The 18,202-nt window shown below is 41.2% G+C and overlaps 1 protein-coding gene across 8 annotated transcripts in view; it reads left to right on the forward strand.

The window, feature by feature from the left end:
- Positions 1–17,056, forward strand: part of LOC135311959 (uncharacterized) — a 37,524-nt gene extending 20,468 nt beyond the window's left edge. For all 8 annotated transcript variants that reach the window (XM_064443181.1, XM_064443182.1, XM_064443188.1 and 5 more), the window contains 9 exons: positions 212–331; positions 847–877; positions 4,562–4,583; positions 5,223–5,247; positions 6,157–6,195; positions 7,604–7,705; positions 13,342–13,447; positions 14,570–15,460; positions 16,227–17,056. In XM_064443181.1, coding sequence (XP_064299251.1) covers positions 212–331; positions 847–877; positions 4,562–4,583; positions 5,223–5,247; positions 6,157–6,195; positions 7,604–7,705; positions 13,342–13,447; positions 14,570–15,460; positions 16,227–16,282 — 1,392 coding nt within the window. In that variant the 3' untranslated portion in view covers positions 16,283–17,056. The remainder of the gene's footprint in view (positions 1–211; positions 332–846; positions 878–4,561; positions 4,584–5,222; positions 5,248–6,156; positions 6,196–7,603; positions 7,706–13,341; positions 13,448–14,569; positions 15,461–16,226) is intronic.
- The last annotated feature ends 1,146 nt before the right edge of the window (positions 17,057–18,202 follow it).

The raw sequence follows: 18,202 nt of genomic DNA on the forward strand, positions 1-18,202 counted from the left end.
TATTGAAGACTACTTAAGTAACTTTAACATTAAAATTTAATTAGTTGTATTACAGAGAAAAACTAGCTCATAATGTTCAAAACAATGTTTACCAGTCTTTTGGAAGCTTGTCCGAAAGGTGAAATGTGCTGATTTTTTAATATTGTGATGATATTATGATATAATGGTCAATATTTTGATATTGACCATTTCAAGCTGTTTTTGTCAACAGTCTAAAGAATTTCCAGACAAAATGAAGAGAAAGACAACGGATGTAAAAGAATGCAGAGTTTCATTTCTCAGACGGATAGCAGGAGAGCTAGAGAAGACCGAAGGATTAAAAATGTATAAGGTAATTGGAAGTAAATTTTAAGTATCTGGTAATGTTTCTTTTATCAGTGCATTTATGTTTGACCTAGCAAATATCAAAAGTAGTGCTGACAAAGCTTGTTAAATTTCTGTGTGTTTCTAGGAAATGTAGTATTAAATTGAACTGAGGCTTAACTTAAAGCTGCCGTAAAAAATCTGGGGAAAAGAGCAGTAGTTTTAAAATTAATCTGAAAAAATTAAATTGTTTATTTTTAAGGTTAGGTTTTTTAGATAGAAAATATCCAGCCTGAATTCAGTGGTTTGGAAATGTTATTGCTTTACTTCAATTATATTTAATATTTGCAACTTAAGTTTTCTCAAATGTAAGCAAATTTTCTCTCAAACATAATTTATATTTACAACATTATATATCTATACAATTGTGGGATACACTATGCTGGGATAAAGTACTTGTTCTGCTTCTAAAGGGAGTTGCAGCAGACTGTTGTTATGAAATTTTAATCAGAAAATCTAATGTGAAACTATTTCTATTCCTAGATTGAAGGTTACGTAAGACCAAGTACCTCACGTAAGTCTATGAATTACTTGAATATGATAGATTTGACGTAATTGATATTTAGCCTAATTTGAATTAGTAGTTTACTCAAAGGGTTTAACTGATATAAAACGTTCAACTTGAAATAGCACAAAATGTTTTCAGAGATTTTCCAGCATTTGTGAATTTGAAATGAGAGAAGAAGGGAATTGCTAGACTTGCGGTGTTTCTTAGACGTTTTTAATTGCTTGGTTTTGGAGGTATTTAAGATAACTACAGTAATTTACCAATCAAGGAAAGTGAAAAAGTATGGAAAAATGGTATTTGTTGGCTTTCTCTGAATAAGATGATAAAGCCTTCTGTACCTCATTTCAGTTGTCAGAACACATACATGCTGAATCACTGGTAAAAGCAGAAGTTACAGTTCATTAGGAAGTCCAGGCACAAGCAATGGAAACAAAACCCTCAAACAGGAAAACAGCATCTTCCCTCATACAGTATGTTTGAGTTACGGCCTTTGTTACTGTAGATGTGCTATTGATGCTTAACGATGCCAACCTGAAGAAATACCTACTTGCTACCTTTTAAGCCTAGTACTAATACCGGTGAGAAGGTAGGTCTGATTGAAATGAGTGAAGGTTGCCATAGATCAACAGTTTGTCGGTGTGAATCCTGTTGTAGTTGCCTACCATAGCTGTGCTTTTTTTTGGATTGATCATTGGTGGCTTCTGTGGATTGTACCTTTCAATATTGGTCTGCAAACAAGGTGGCAGAGGCCCTTTTTGAGCTCCGTTTGTCTCTTTTCAAGAAGAGGGAATGTGACCCAGTAATCTAGCTCGCTAATTCTCAGTTCAGAGTAAATTGACATCAATGCTTACTGACTTCTGTAGAACCGGAAGACATGCTCATGTATCAAACCGGAACTTCAAAAAGGGTGACCCCATCCAGTCCTACGGGATATGAAGAACTAGAGGAATGGACAAGAATGAAGTTAGCTGCAAGTGTTGTGCCATTCAGTATTAAGTTTTCATCTGGTTAGGTGGTAAGGGCAATATCAAGTGAATTGCAAAGTAAACATAGTCTAGTTATTTCGAACAAAATCATGCTGTCTGGTTTAGCAGGTGTGTGTCTTTAGACTAGATCATATTGGCAGAGATTGACTTCCAGCTTCAAAGCTCCCTTCTGACAGCAAGAGTGAGTTTGAGGATATAATTAAGAAAGGCCATTTGGTGGCATGTACTGCTCTGCAAGTGATGACAGTAACCCCAAATTTTGGCTGCTGCAGAGATGACATGCAAAACTAAAAGAAGGTTATGTATTCTTTTACATGTATAAATATACATGTATGTATGAGGGGCCTTGAATTGATTGATTTGTTGCTTTTCTTAAAAGAAAAATTACTGTATTTCTTTATCCTCTAAAGAAGAGAGATTATCTGAATTTTGTCTTGGGCCTCAGATTAAAAATGCTATTTTATGAAGGTAATTCCTATAACCAGTTACTCAAAGTAGGGAGTTGAGCTTGAAGGCCTTGTGACACTGTGTATAAGGACAGTCTGGTAGTATAATATATTAAGTTCTGGTCTAATGTAGTTTCTGGATTCTGCCTATGTCCTTTATTTTTCCTCTCTAAAAACTATTCCTAATGTTGCTACAGAATACAGCAGCTAACTGGAAGTAAGTCCAGAGATTTACTTTGCTGTTTTGGACCAGGCTTTTCAGGTTGAATTATTGCTTCCTTGAAGTTGTAGCAGATGCCGTGAGAAGCTTGGCTATATCTTCTTTAGTGACCTGGATAATGGGATATAATAGACCATTGTCAAATTGGGGGAATGCCTGGTATGTGGTAGAGCAAGACTGCCATTCAGAGGGATCTCAACAAGCTGGTAAAATGGGCCTCAGAAACCTCCTGAGTTCCAGCAAAGGTCCTTGTGAAGTCTTACACCTGGGATGGAGCAACACCCTGCTGGATACAGGCTGGATACTGTTGGGCTGGGAGCAAATCTTATGAACCTGCAGGTTTTGATATATGACAGTATGAACATGAATCAGCAGCGCACTCTTGGTGTAAAGAAGGCTAACAGCATACTGGACTGCATTAGCAAAAGTGTAGCCAGCAGGTTGAGGGAAGTGCTTATTGCCTTCTGTTAAGAACTTGTTAAGCTGCTTCTGGAATACTTGTCCTGTGCACATGAGAAATTTTGGTGATCTGGAAAGAGTCAGCAGAGGACTCACCAGCTGCAAAAGATCATGAGGAGACTAGAGCATATGATGTGGAGGATAACTTTAGGGAGCTGTTTGATGACCTTGGAGAAGGCAGCAGGTAAGGAAGGGATCTAATTACAGTCTTCTACCTAAAACATGGCTACAGCAAAGGAGCCAGACTTCAAGAAGGTGCACAGGGAAAGAACAAGTGGCAACATTCACAGGCTGCAATAAAGGAAATGCTGATTGAACATTCAGAAAGTTCTGCATAGTAAGTGATCAAGCACTGAAATTGCCTGCCCAAAGGGGTTCAAAACTGACGTTCTTGAAGACTTATAAAACTCAGCTGGACTTGGGCCTAAGCAGCCTGATCTAATCTTGAGGCTAATCTTTGTCAAAGTGAGCAGAACTTAATTGTTAGCATGAGTAGGGTGAAGCTTCCAACACCTGAGTAGCACTCCTTGTCTCTACTAATCTTATTTTCAAAGAGGGAGGATTTTGGAAGCTTATTGGAAAGACAGCACAAATTGAATAATTCAAGGAAAGTTATTTTGTCAAGTGTCTTCGTCTTAGAGTTAATTGTTTGGTTTCTGTTACTTATCACATCTGTGGTACTTTTATCTTTCAGGCTAGACTAGATGACCTGCAGAGGTCCCTTGCAACCTAAACTTTTTTATGATTCTGTGATTCTACCTGCAGAGGTCCCTCCCATCCTACATTTCCATGATTCTTACTTTACTGGATATGTTCTGTGAAATGGTGGCAGTCCTTTTCTCTCCCGACATTCAGAAAACTTTGGGACCTACCGTGCAACTTCTTGTTTCAACTCATCAGCGTGTGTTCAACATCAGGTGGTTAAAACAGTAACACGAGTCTTTCAGCCTCATATTGTAGAGGAAAAGATGTTGTTTGTCCTGAGGATTGTTACTTATCCGGTTGCTTATCCTGGAACACTTGTGCTAATAAATACTTAAGTGATAAATTATGTACTGTGCATTAGCTGGTTCTCTGAAGCATAGCTACTGTCTTAAACAGACTGCCTTGTTCTACTGAGCTTTCCCTCCTTCCTCAGGCTTATACATTGTACTGGCAAGGGAGATGATTAGACATTCTAATTTCCTTAACTTCTTGTGGGAGACTGACCTAGAATAAGTGCAACTTTGAGGTACGCCTCTACGTTCACAGAACAAAATCCAAAAAACTTTTCACTTCTTGCATAGGGGGTGTCATGCCCACCTCAGTTCAGTCATACTGGCTTCTTGTGTGGAATTCAGCTGCCTGAACATAGATGCTGTAGGGTACCCTGCAAAGCTGTTAGGGCACAAGTCTCTTGTAGTCCTTTCATCAAGGATGCCTGGTTGTATATGCTTAGATTTAGGCTGCTGAATCCTGCCCTTGAAAAAAACTGCAGCCACTTTAGGGCCAGTAACTGTTCTGTTTGTGTAAAGCTTCTGTTGCAGCAATACAGTGGAAACCCTATGATGTTGCTAATAATTCTTTTTAATTTTTCTAGCCCCATCAAAGAAGAAAGCAAGGTGAGAATACAAACCCTACAGGGGGATCCACAGAGATTTTGGTTTTAGGTCTCTTTACTTATTACATAGATCTTCTTTTCTGTAACATATGTTGTCACATATGAGGAAAATATTTTATATTGTTCTTCCACTGTACTTCTCCCTCTTATGTAAATTGTTCCTTTCTGTCTGTGAAGAAATAACCAGAAATAAATTTTGCTATTCAGTTTATAAGTGGCTATGACTTTTGAAATACTGCACTGGTTATGCAGTTAATAGCAGTCCGATGTACGCACACACAAAGAAATTGCAGTTCAAATTTCAAGGTGTTACTGCTTTCTGTGGGATACCATTGCTCAAGTAAGTTGTAGAATAGTTCCTATTCATATAGGAAGAAAAACCCCACCATTACTTTAGTTATCTCCTTTAGCTGATCTGTAAAGAAGTTCATCAGTACTACTGATGACTTTGAGAGTCACTCAGTATAAGGACCTCTAATAAATATAGTATTGTAGATATGCTGTAGGAAAATATGTCCTGTATTGGTAAGTGATGTAAATTTGGAAATTGAAATATTTTGATTCTAGTTACCATGAGTAAACCTGATGTCTTAATAATCTTTAGAATGCAGTTTAATATTTTGATTTCTTTTTTTTTAAGGTGGGAAGATGATTATAAACATGAGGTATGTAGAGGTAGTTATTCTGCAAGTGTCTTACATTGTAGCAGTTTCCTTATGTTTGCTTTTAATTTTTTTAAACAACTTTTGTTCTTCGGCTTCATTTGACATTTTATTGATAATATTCCAGAAGCAAAATAACTGACATAAAGACCAGAGTTTTGTGTTCATCACAGCAGAAGGGAAATGAATGCTGTACATTGGGATGCTCATCCACCTTAGCTCTCATAATTCTTGTTCAAAATCTCTGAGAGTCTCAGACCCAATGTCTGCAGGCCAGGTCTCCCAGCCTGTGCTGCAGTCTCCACTTCTCTGTTTTGCCCCTCTTCAGATCAAAGGTATTCTATACTGAAGATTTGGTTTAAACCTCTTGATGTATCTAAAGATGTACAGTCCTTTTTTCTAACTCAAAAGTGAAACCCAAAGTGACCTCTCAAGTGTCTGTCCTGAATAGCACTGGGCACAAACACTGAGAACTGCCTAATTTTTATCTTAGTGGCAGAGATCAATTTGTAATCTGATGTATTTTGTGGTGATGTTTTGCTCTTTTAGGCCTGAGGCTGGTCAGGTACTATGCTAGATGCAGGTGGGCACTTCACTTTTTTTAACCATGAGGTTGGACCTGAGTGAGGAAAGCCTGGGAAAGATAGCTCTTGTAGGTATGTAGCTTAGATGTAAAATGTGTTCTTCCCGTTATTGGAAGTAATGCAGTTACATTTGTAGTAGCTGCTACCTAATTACTATCGAGGGCCTAACATTATATGTTTATGACTGTGACCTAAAATACTTACTTTTCTTTGTGCTGACTTTTGTTGTTGGATAAAAGATTAAAAGATCTTGTTTTGTACAAGATAATGCAACAAATACTGTAGTATCAGTCTTCTAATTTTTCTTCCCCATTCTACAATCCCACAGAATGATCCTGTTCGGAAACAGAAAGCTCTCGAGTTCTTGGTATGTATGTAAAATAATTGCGATAAGAGTTGTGCAGTTTCACTGGTATGATGCAATTAATATTATGAAGGAGCTTCTGGTTACTGATCACTCTCATTTGACCACAACATTATTTTCTAAGTTCTATCTTAATGGACTCAGCTTTTTGAAAAGCTAGTGCAGCTGTAGCATATTGTCAGTGCAGAAGAATTTGCTGGATGATGTGTGAGCTCTCTACCTGTTCTCTGGATCATTCTTCCCTTTGCTGAGGAGCCACCCTGACAAGTGGTTTTAGCAGCACTGATGTTGCTCAAGTGCTGTTGACTGCCCACATCTAATGGGGTAGCTGTTAACGCTGAATGAGAGGAGCTAGTCTGGTCTTGCTGCCTGTGGTGCTGTGGCTAGTGCTGCTGCTGCAGAACTGGATAGCCAAGTGAGACTGGGTGATGCTAGAGCACAGCTGCTGGTGTTGGAGTGGAGAAGTTTTATCAGTTCAGTTGCTATTAGCGGTGTGATAGTAAGCCTTTGTTTATTTTTGGGGTTTTTGTTGTGAAAATATCTGCCCATTAATCTTTGACCATTTATTAATGACTCCATAAAAGTCATGTTCTGTACCTAAGGCAATTACAAAATTTCATTTGAGTCTGAATTATGTTTATACACTAAATTGCAAGTAGAATGTTTAGGGATGCATGCTTCATTACCAGCTGAAGAGGATTTTTTTTTTCTTTTTCAGTTTTTCTTTTTTTTCTTTTAAGCTGTGATTACTTGTGACTTTAGGAAGAGGTAGAGACAAAGCAAGTCTGGAGATAATCAGTAAACTACCAAAAATTGATTTTTATCTACAGGAATCACAGCTATTCCTTACAGCAGAATGCCTATATTCTTTTAACTTCCTGTAATCACTTATAACTTTATATACTTACTAATCAGTCTCTTTGGATGTTAAAAAGACAGATAACAATAATTGTTCTGCACTTCATAGAATTATATCAGTATCTTTTGGTGTCTTTTATTCCCAAAATTACACATAGGAAAATTATAAAGGAAACTTTTCATCCTTTGTTACTAAAATGTGGGAATCAAAGGCATTTGATGGTGCCGAAGCTTACTTTTTATTCAATTTTCTACACAGACAACATACATTTAGGACTTGTGCCCTTCTCCATCTGCAACGAAACATTCATGATTGACAGTATGGGAGTGGCACAGACATTCAGGGTTATGTTTCACCTCTTATCAGGCCGTAATTATGTTCACAATTTTATTTTTTCATATGCATGTTTCTGTGTGTACATATATAGTATATGTCTTACATGTCAACTAATAGTATAAATGGTCATACGAAAATCAAAGTATAGCTTTGATCTGTTTGTGTATATGACCTTTCGGCATCCTAATGACCAATTCTAACCATGTTTTTCAACAGGAGACTTTTCACATCACCTCAGACTCAGAAGCAACACTTGTTGTTCATGTAACACAGGAGCTCACGGAAGCTTTGAAGGCCTTTTGTGAAAAGAAAGCAGCAGTAAGTAACTTAATCTTGCCCAGAGCTCTTTTACCTTTGGGAGGAAAGGAGTTGGTGACCTCATAGTGTTAACACCCTGCCAAACTGTAACAGTTCAGACATAGGTCAAAAAAACCCAGTTAAATATACTTGAATCTTTTTTTTACAATTCCTAAGTACAAAATACATTAGTTGCATGGCACATTTCTGTTAGTTTTCCATCATCTTCCATCTGTTTTGGTTTTCTTTTGCATGCATTATTCCTCTGTTTTGGTAGGATTGCGCTTCATGATTTCCGGTTGTCATCGTTCCTTTGCAGTTCGTTGCTTGAATGATAGCTTTTCTTCTAAGATTAATCAGGCTTTAAGTGCTACCCAAATGTGTCACTTCTTCCTTTGTGGGTGTGTGGATAAGTCTTTCTTACTGGGGACTTAGAGCTCTGCTCCCACTTGAGAGCTTTAATCTGTTAAGACTAACATAGACGAGATGTTCCTGTCTTTCTGTTGGCCCTTACAAACCTCCATAGCTTTTTTGCATAAAAACTGAATACCTGTAGAAAAAAGGGTCCTAAGAGGGACCAGAATTTGTACAAAAATGGCTCATCACCTCTGGCAGCTACTGGTTCACAAAATTCAGCATGTGTTTTTCTGTAAGATATTTCAGATTGGTTTCTTAGGCATTAATAACGTATTCCATGTCAGCTGAGCTATGGTAACTGTCTTTGTGCAAATGCCACCACCACCTTTTTGAGAGCTGCACTTTCAAAATGTCATGTATTTGAATATAATATGGTTCTCATGAGCTAGTTAAAAATTGTCCTAGCTTAGTCTCAGGCAGGAGCTGAGCCTTTCATTCTCCATTCCCCAGCTAGAGGCAGGATATGCATATCATAGAATCACAGAATGGTTTGTGTTGGAAGGGACCTTAAAGATCATCTAGTTCCAACCCCCTGCCATGGGCAGAGACACCTTCCACTGGACCAGGTTGTTCAAAGCCCCAGCCAACCTGACCTTGAACACTTCCGGGGATGGGACATCCGCAACTTTGCTGGGCAACCTGTTCCAGTGTCTCACCACACTCACAGTGAAGAATTTCTTCCTTACATCTAATCTGAATCTACTCTCTTTCAGTTTAAAGCCATTACACCTTACATTACGCACTACATGGCCTGGTAACAAGTCCCTCTCCAGCTTTCTTATAAGCCCCCTTCAGGTACTGGAAAGCTGCTATAAGGTCTCCCTGGAGCCTTCCCTTCCTCACGCTGAACAACCCCAACTCTCTCAGCCCGTCTTCATCGGAGAGGTGCTTCAGCCCTGTGATCATCTTCATGGCCCTTCTCTGGACTCGCTCCAACAGGTCCATGTCCTTATATTGAGGGCCCCAGAGCTGTACGCAGCACTCCAGGTGAAGTCTCATGAGCAGAGTAGAGGGGGAGAATCACTTCCCTTGACCTGCTGGTCACACTTCTTTTGATGCAGCCCAGGATATGGTTTGCTTTCTGGGCTGCAAGCTCCCATTGCCAGGTCATGTTGAGCTTCTCATCAACCAACACCCCCACGTCCTCCTCAGGGCTCCTCTGTATTTGTGCTTGGGATTGCCCTGACCCATGTGCAGGACCTTGCACTTGGGCATTGTTGAACTTCATGAGGGGCCCACCTCTCAAGCCTGTCAAGGTCCTTCTGGACGGCATCCCTTCCCTCCAGCGTGTTGACCGCACTACACAGCTTGGTGTCATCAGCAAACTTGCTGAGGGTGCACTCGATCCCACTGTCCATGTCACTGACATAGGTGTTAGATGGCACCAGTGTGAATACCAACCCCTGAGGAACACCACTTGTCACTGGTCTCCACTTGGACATTGAGCCGTTGACCGCAACTCTTTGAGTGCGACCATCCAGCCAGTTCCTTACCCATCGAGTGGTCCATCTGCCAAATCCATAGCTCTCCAATTTAGAGACAAGGCTGTCATGTGGGACTGTGTCAAATGCTTTGCACAAGTCCAGGTAGATGACATCAGTTACTCTTCCCTTATCCACCAACACAGTAACCCCACCATAGGAGGTCACCAAATTTGTCAGGCACAATTTGCCCTTAGTGAAGCCATGTTAGCTGTCACCAGTCATCTCCTTGTTTTCCACGTGCCTTGGCATAGTTTGCTGGGCACAGAGGTGAGACTGACTGGCCTGTAGTTCCTCAGGTCTTCCTTTTTTCCTTTTTTAAAAATGAGGGTTATGTTTCCCCTTTTCCAGTCAGTGGTAACTTCACGGGACTGCCATGACTTCTCAAATATGATGGATAGTGGCTTAGCAACTTCATCTGCCAGTTCCCTCAGGACCTGCAGATGCATCTCATCAGGTCCCATGGACTTGTGCACTTTCAGATTCCTTAGATGGTTTTGAACCTGATCCTCTCCTACAGTGGGTGGTTCTTCATTCTCCCAGTCCCTACCTTTGTCTTCTGCAACTGCATCAGTGTGGCTTGAGCTCTTGCCAGTGAAGACTGAGGCAAAAAAGTCACTGAGTACCTAAGCCTTCTCCATTTCCCAGGTAACCAGGCCTCCTGTTTCCTTCCGGAGAGGGTGCACATTTTTCCTAGTCTTCCTTTTATAACCAGCATACCTGTAGAAGCTTTTCTTGTTGCCCTTGATGTCCCTGGCCAGATTTAATTCTATCAGGGCTTAAGCTTTCCCAACCTGGTCCCTGGCTGCTTGGGCATTATCTCTGTGTTTCTCCCAGGCTATGTGTCCTTGCTTCCACTCTCTCTAGGCTTCCTTTTTGTGTTTGAATCTGTCCAGGAGCTCCTTGTTCATCCATGTAGGCCTCCTGGCGGTTTTTTGCCTGACTTCCTCTTTACTGGAATGCGTCACTCCTGAGCTTGGAGGAGATGATCTTTGAACATTAGCCAGTTTTCTTGAGCCCCTCTTCCCTCCAGGGCTTTATCCCATAGTACTCCACCAAGCAGATCCCAGAAGAGGCCAAAGTCTGCTCTCCTGAAGTCCAGGGTAGTGAGCCTGCTGTGCACCCTCCTTGGTGCTCTAAGGATACTGAACTCCACCATTTCATGGCTGCTGCAGCCAAAGATGCCCTTGAGCTTCACGTTCCCCACCAGCCCCCCTCCTTGTTGGTGAGAACAAGGTCCAGTACAGGACCTCTCCTCGTTGGCTTCTCTATCACTTGGAGAAGGAAGTTACCAGAATGCATTCTAGGAACCTCCTGGATTGCTTATGCCCTGCTGTGCTTATGCCTTCCAACAGATATTGGGGTGGTTGAAGTTCCCCAGGAGGACCAGAGCTTGTGAACGTGAGGGTGCTCCTGTCTGTCCATAGAGAGCCTCCTTTTCTTGGTCTTCCTGGTTGGGTGTCATGTAGCAGACCCTCACTATAATGTCACCTGTCCCTGCCCTCCCTTTAATCCTGACCAATAAACTTTCAGTTTTCTCCTCATCCATCTGGAGGCAGAGCTCCACACAATCCAGCTGGTCATTGACATAGAGGGCAACACCGCCTCCTTGTCTCCCCTGCCTGTCCTTCCTAAAGAACCTGTATCCTTTCATTCTAACACTCCAGTCATAGGTGCCATCCCACCATGCCTCTGTGATGCCAAGAAGATCATAGTCCTGCAGGCATGCGTGCCTCTCTTAACTCCTCTTGTTTATTCCCCTTGCTATGTGAGTTTGCATAAAGGCATTTAAGTTGAGTCCCGATGAAGCTGACTTACTGGCTGGAGTGGCTGGAATTCCTTTGTGCTGCTCTTCAGATTCTCTCCTGCTGACCTGTCATCCTTCCCCAGGCTCTGGGCATCTATTGCTGGCACTGGCATCACACTGGTAGAAGTGGGATGGATTGAGGTTCTCCTCCCCCAGCAGCTTTAGTTTAAAGCCCTCTTCACCAGCTTGGCAAGCCTATGACTGAAGATGCTCTTCCCCTTCCCTGACAGATGGACTCCAGCAGACCACATTGCCCAAAGAGAGTCCCATGGTCTAAGTAGTTGAACCCCTGGCTATGGCACCAGTCCTGTAACCATTTGTTGATTCACCAGATTGAACTGGTCCTTTCAAACCCCTTCTCTTTGACCACAAGGCTTGATGAAAAAATTATCTGTGCTCCAGGGTCCCTTACCACCGCTCCCAGGGCTTTGTAATCCTTCTTGGTACTCCTCAGACTGCTCCTGGGTGTATCACTGGTGCCCACGTGAAACAACAGCAGCAGATAATAGTGAGTGGACTGTACAGGGCTTGGTAGTCTCTCAGTGGCAACCCTGATATGAGCGCCTGGTAAGCAGCACACCTCTCTAGAGAGTGTGTCACATTGGCAAATGGGTGCCTCCATGCCCCTTAGAAGAGAGTCACCCACTACTGTCACCTGTTGCTTTTTCTTAGCTGTGGTGGTTGTTACACAGGGAGCAGATTGGGCTGCCTTTCTCAGCTCCAGTGTCTCTCCTGGTGTGACTGGTCTTTCCTCTTCAGTCTGCAAAGAGGTGAAGTGGCTCTGCAAGGGCACTGTGGGCTTCGGGGGAAGTGTCTCTTTCTGCTGGCCCTTGCTGTTGCAGCCATCCATTATTCTGCATTATTGGCCCCCCTCCCTTCTGTGTCTGCTGGTGGGGGAGTTTTGGGCTGTTTGGCTGTGGGTCCACTGCAGACTGCATGTGGAACCAGCTGTCTAACTCCTTCTAGCCTCCCTGATTTTTCACAGCCTTCTCATCCCCTCCTGCAGCTCAACTACCTGCTGCAGGAGGTCCTCCACCTGGGCACACCTTGTGCGGGCAGGTTTGCTGCCTGTCCCTGCCCCAGCAAAAAGGTTTAGGGGATTCCTGCGGTCTGAGGGCTGCCCTGCGGCCTCTCCCTTCAGCAGCTCCGTCTGGGTGGAGGCATTGGCCACTGCTGGGGTAGATGGTGCAGACCCCCCAGCTGAAGCTGCAGCCTTTGCTCTCCAACAAGTGCCCACCATTCAGCCTTGAGGGTTGGGTAGGATGAGTGCCCATGACCTGTGCAGATCGTCACAGAATGATGCCTGGTTGCTGGGTTATGTGTGCTTCAAGTCTCCCACTCGGCCAGCAGAACACCCCTCCTTCAAAGAGGTGCCCTCCTACACAAACTGCTGTGCCAGGCCTTTTGTGGGAGGCGGGGTGGCTGCCATTACTCCTGTCCCTGCCCACACCTTGTCAGCCACTCTCATGAGAGATGCCGGCTCCTAGCAGGCCTCTGTGCTCCCCTGGGGTTTCCCTGGCTCAGGAAACACCCCTGTATGCCATGGTCCCCTGCAGAACATGCCTGCACGGGAGCTGATTGCCTCTGTGAGTGACTGTTGGTGGCGGTTACACTGCATTTAAATCTGCTGCCATATGTACTAGTTTTATATTTTAGCCAGGTGATGTTGAGGGATATGGGGCAATAAGGTAAAGAAATTTGAAAAAGGTGACATTGTCTTCCCCAGACACCTCATTCTGTTCTCCAGACATGTACCTCTTCCAAATAATACTTTTGAACATTGTGCTTTAATGTGGTAACTGTGAACAACAAAACAACACATCGTTCATATAGAATTTGCTGTTGCCTGAAATTGTACTCTGCTAACTTTCCATGGGGAACTTACTATTTTGTTTTTGAACGTTCAAGATTCGAGTTTAGAAACAGACATTCTGACCTTTTGCTTTATCTAGGTTAATTACACTAACAGTCTGAGGCCACTGATGTCAATATCTCAAGGTGAATTTCCAGGAAGGAAAAGCATGCCAAAACATTATAAGCCATATGGAAAATCCAAAGGTAATTTAGGCACTTCGTTCTACTAGTTTAAATCTACTCTTAACACTGCCCGGATTGCGGAAATTTACTTTTATGGCCAGCCATGGTGCTTTTCTTGCTAGAGTACTCTGTGTCTTTGCCCTCTGAGTCAGTTTAGGGTATCATCTTCTGAAGCCTTAAAGACTTAAACCTTGACAGTCTAAGAACAGCAATAAAGGTTACTGGAAATCCAGGCAGTTACACCTGCCTGGCTTTGGTGTGAAGGTGTGTCAAGGTATCTTCAAAGAAGTATTTGCCTTCCTTACGTTGAAAGTGAATGTACCAGTGCTGTTAAGGGATACAAGGAAAGAGATTCTTAGCTTGTTTCCTTATGCTGATGGCATTCTAAATGGTTGCCCTCCTCTACTTCCCACAAATCTTAGGGTGGAAAGAAGTTCAGTAAGAAAAGATGTAAGGGTGAGCTGCAAAAGTAGAGCTTTGGTAACTTTTTGATTGGCTGTATTTCTAGAGGATTTACAGGCTTTAATTTTGTAAACCTCATCTATTTTTTTTTCCCTGCAAACTGGAGAACTGATGTGTTTAATAAGAAAACAAGCACTGACAGAAATTCTTATGATTTAAGCTAACCTGTTTTATTTCATATCCACAGTGGATTAAGAGCACATGTGCTACCACCATGTATCAAATCAAAGGTATTGAGTTCTTGAGAGATGCTAGCTTTACTATTTATAATCGTTCTTATGTACTGTTAGTGTATTCTGATCCCCATGAGCTCTCTTAGGTACATGTTACTTGAGAAGCCTTCAGATGGTAATTCCACTGGTTGATTTTTAAGATTCTTTGACAATAAAGCAAAGTATAGTTGAATTCAGACGATGTTTTAGTTCAAGTGATTAATTGATTTGAGTCAGTTGTTCCCCCCTATTATGCTTTAATTATATTCAGCTTTACAAATGCAGTCAAACAAAGAAGGCTGATGTTTGCTAACGCAGTAAATATGCATTAAATGCAATATAAATAGTCAGGCAAAAAAGTTAAGTTTATTTTGCAAACAATTGCACCAGTTGCATTTAACAAACTAGTAGTGCCCTTTATTTATGTATTTATTTATTTATCCATTCATTCATTCATTCATTCATTCAGGGAATTCTAACTGGAATCAAGGTTTTTTGTCTCAGTATGAAGAGTGTTCTGCAGATACTTCTTTTGCTCCTGGTAACTCATACAGTTACCAAACAGATGATGGATCATCTTCCTATGGACTAAGATCTAATGACTTTGCAATGATGTCTGAACTCAGGGACTTTTTTGCTCTTCAGACTGGAGGTCCTGCCAGTGGTATCAGTGAATGGCTGAGGCAGTTCAGCCGATCTGCTTCTGGCAGTAATTCAGCTGGTGGGGCCTCTTCCTATGAGACAAGTCCAGTGAGCAAGTACTCGGCAGAATACATGCCCAACGAAGTGCGAGGAAATAAGCTCCCTGATAACAGAATGTCACATGGCGGGGAAAGTACAAATTGGAGGAATCAACAAGGATGTTCAAGAGCAAGGAGTATGTGTGATCAGGGATTACCCTATCTCCATTCTTCTGCCTCATATCCTTCATCTGGAAGATATTCCACAAACTATCCTTCACAAAGCTACTCCTCTTACAGGAATGATGAATCTGTGAATACTTGCTCACCTTCTGCAAATTCTGCTCTTTCAGGAAGAGGTGGCTGCAGGTGGAATGAGGACTCTAGGTGGAACGAGGACTCTAGGTGGAATGAGGACTCTAGCTGGAACCAGGAATCTAGGTGTCAAGGATTCAGGCAGCAGAAGCCAGGCCACAGGAGTGATTGGGGGTCACATGAGTACTCGTTTTCTGGCAGGGGTTCATACAGAGATTACCAGCAATTCAAAAGCTCAGATAACATGTTTGATGAAGATGCTGTTGGTCCTACTCCCAACGTTTTGGACAGACTACAAGGAAAGGATACACCTACAATGACCAGGATGCTTAAACAGTTGGCTCCGTATTATCCAGCCCTTCAAAGTAAGATTGTGATTAGTTTTCATGTAAAATGAGTTACATCAACATATTTGCTTTAACATGCGTAGGAGGCTGCATGTTGCAGAGGTAGTATGCTCGGTTCAGAGGAGTTGAGTTAATTTTGCTCAACATCTGTGTCAGTTAAAGAATGGCGTTAATTGCCTGTCTGAGGAGACTTTGCCCCTTGACAGCTAAACAGAGCTGCGAGCGGGAGGAAATGTTGATAGCACAAAAATTTCCTGAACCGAAAGTTTTGGCCTTGGTCATCTTGTATCTTGATCAGAGTTTGTACTGTTGGGATGGCAACTATGGGGAGGGAATGTATTGGCATAAAGAAAAAAATACTGGAATGAGTGCAGAATCGAACTAGGATGGCATTAGAAAATACTCCAAATGGATCAAACGCATTGGGATAACAAAAAAGAAATGTTATCAAAGAGCTGGTTTGTTATATGACAAATTATTTTTTCCAATTATTATAGAAATATTCCTTAATGCTAAACATAGTGATATACTATTCAAAAGAAAAGATTCTCCTTTGGCAATAGATTTTAAGAGGGATTTAAAGGGAGGTGGGCATCTGCTACTGTATAGCTGTCTTTGAGTGTGAGTTTGGAAAAATGCAAACTATGCTCATGGTACTAGAATTAGTTCATTAACTAGGTAGGTAGTTAAGAGTACAACTTTAATTTTAACATTCTATGTGCTGTATTATGTGAAATAACGTGAAACAGAAGTAACTTTAAATGTTTTTATCTCCCCTTTCTAGAACTAAATATTCAGACATTAGTCAATGTGCTAGTAGAGACTAGAGGAAAAGATTAAGGAGCCACAGCAGATGAACTGGGAACACATGAAGAGGTTCAAGAATCTCCATCTCTTGGCTTTCAGGAAAAAGACTGCATTTAATTCTGCGTTTGACTGGTTTTGGAAGGGGAAAGGGAGGTAGGGCTTAATTTTTTAACATGTGAATTATAGCTGGAACACAAACTTGCACATAACGGAGGTGAACATACTATTTTGTTTAGGCTTTTTTAATGTATTTGTTATATCTTAGTATATTACAGAAGAAAAATCTTTTGTTATTTTTTGAAAATATGTTAATGTTATTCTGTCAACAAAAAGCTAATAATCCTTTTAACACCCTTCCCAACTCAGAAAAAAAACAAACGTTTACTTTTATGTTATCTACTTAGAAAGAATATTCACTGAAAACACAGGTCCGTTGCACAGAAATTCAGGTTTGCTTTTCTTCACACAAATGGAAGGCCAGTTCTGTTAATTTAAGGCTTTATAATTAGCATATTTTAAGAAATTGATGCACTACATTTCTGTTTAGACAAAGAAAGGAGAATGTCCCAGCAAAGGTATTCTCTGTCTTAACGTGATGCTACATGAGGAAAATGTAATCTGTTCTGGAGGATTGGTATGTAATGGGGCATATTACCTGCTTTCATTTTTGCAGCGTAAAAAGAGACGTGAAATATGCAGGGGTTTTTAATCATGTTGTTCAGAATGAAATGGTTACAAATCAGCTTAACTCATTTGATCAACAGATGCATACTAAAATAAAAATTCTTGATTCTTTCTACTGGCAAATGTGTACTAAGAAATAGAATCTATAAGGTAATCAGATAAAATAATGGGCAAAATAAATCATCAAAATGACACGCTAACTGAGAAATACTTCCCAGTTCATGATGTTTATCAGTCGTTCATACTTATGTTTTCATTTCCCCACACTTCTGACCCATGAGCTCGTGAATGCCTGGCTTTAGATGTCTACTTCGTATAATCAAATCCAGTTTGTATGTGGCTAAAGAAACGAGTACAGTGAGACAGTTTACTCCCCAGAGCCCGTTTTCCCTTTCACTGCTGTGTTGCGGACTATCATTTTTCTTCTTACCCATACCAGAAATATTTCTCTGTCTCTGTGCATTAAATAGTTGTGCTAATCCAGGATTAGTCTTCATGAGCTGTCACACATCTTCTTGCATTCACTAAAATAATGTTTTGGATCTTGTCATGTAAATTTTAACACAAAGGCAACAAAGCAATTGATGAGAGAGCATATAAACCCAATTCCCTAAAATTCTTCTTCTGTAATCATTTTGCTCGTGCATCAGAAAAGATCCACTTCCCTTTTTCATTCCTGTTCACTGTTTCCTTTTCTCCTTCTCATGCTTATTGAAGGGTTTAAGTAGTTTCTAATGGCATAGACTCAGTGGTTGTGCTGTACACTTTTATCCATTGAAGTGCCTAGTAGACCTTCTTGCTTAAAGGAGAAAAACATTTTTTTCTTCCACAGGTGTCTGCCAGAGTTTTGACTGAAAACTCTGTGGGACTAATCAGTTATTATCTACATTTTAAAAATATCAGAAATTATTTCTATGAATGTTACTACCATAGCTGTTTTTTCCATAGAAAGTGTAATGCAACTAAAATTCTGAAACCATAGGAAAATGTTGTTAGAAAAATGTTACTGCTACAGCTCTGTCCACTCAAGGTAAGCCCTTTTCATCTGAGGTTCTTGTGGGGAGCTTGTTTTTTCCCACATCTCACTGCCTTTGGGATCTTACTGCCATCCCAGTGGCATGCAGCAGCTGCATCATCTCTGCCCACATTAGATGATGCTCTTTCTGCCTACACATTCCCTTCTTTCTTTTCATTCTGGGGAACAGTTCCTGTCCCTGCTTGTTGTGCAGGGACCTACGCTGGGGGAATGGTTCTTGCATTTTGAAATGG

This window comes from Phalacrocorax carbo, chromosome 2, assembly GCF_963921805.1.
Source record: "Phalacrocorax carbo chromosome 2, bPhaCar2.1, whole genome shotgun sequence".
Lineage (NCBI taxonomy): Eukaryota > Metazoa > Chordata > Aves > Suliformes > Phalacrocoracidae > Phalacrocorax > Phalacrocorax carbo.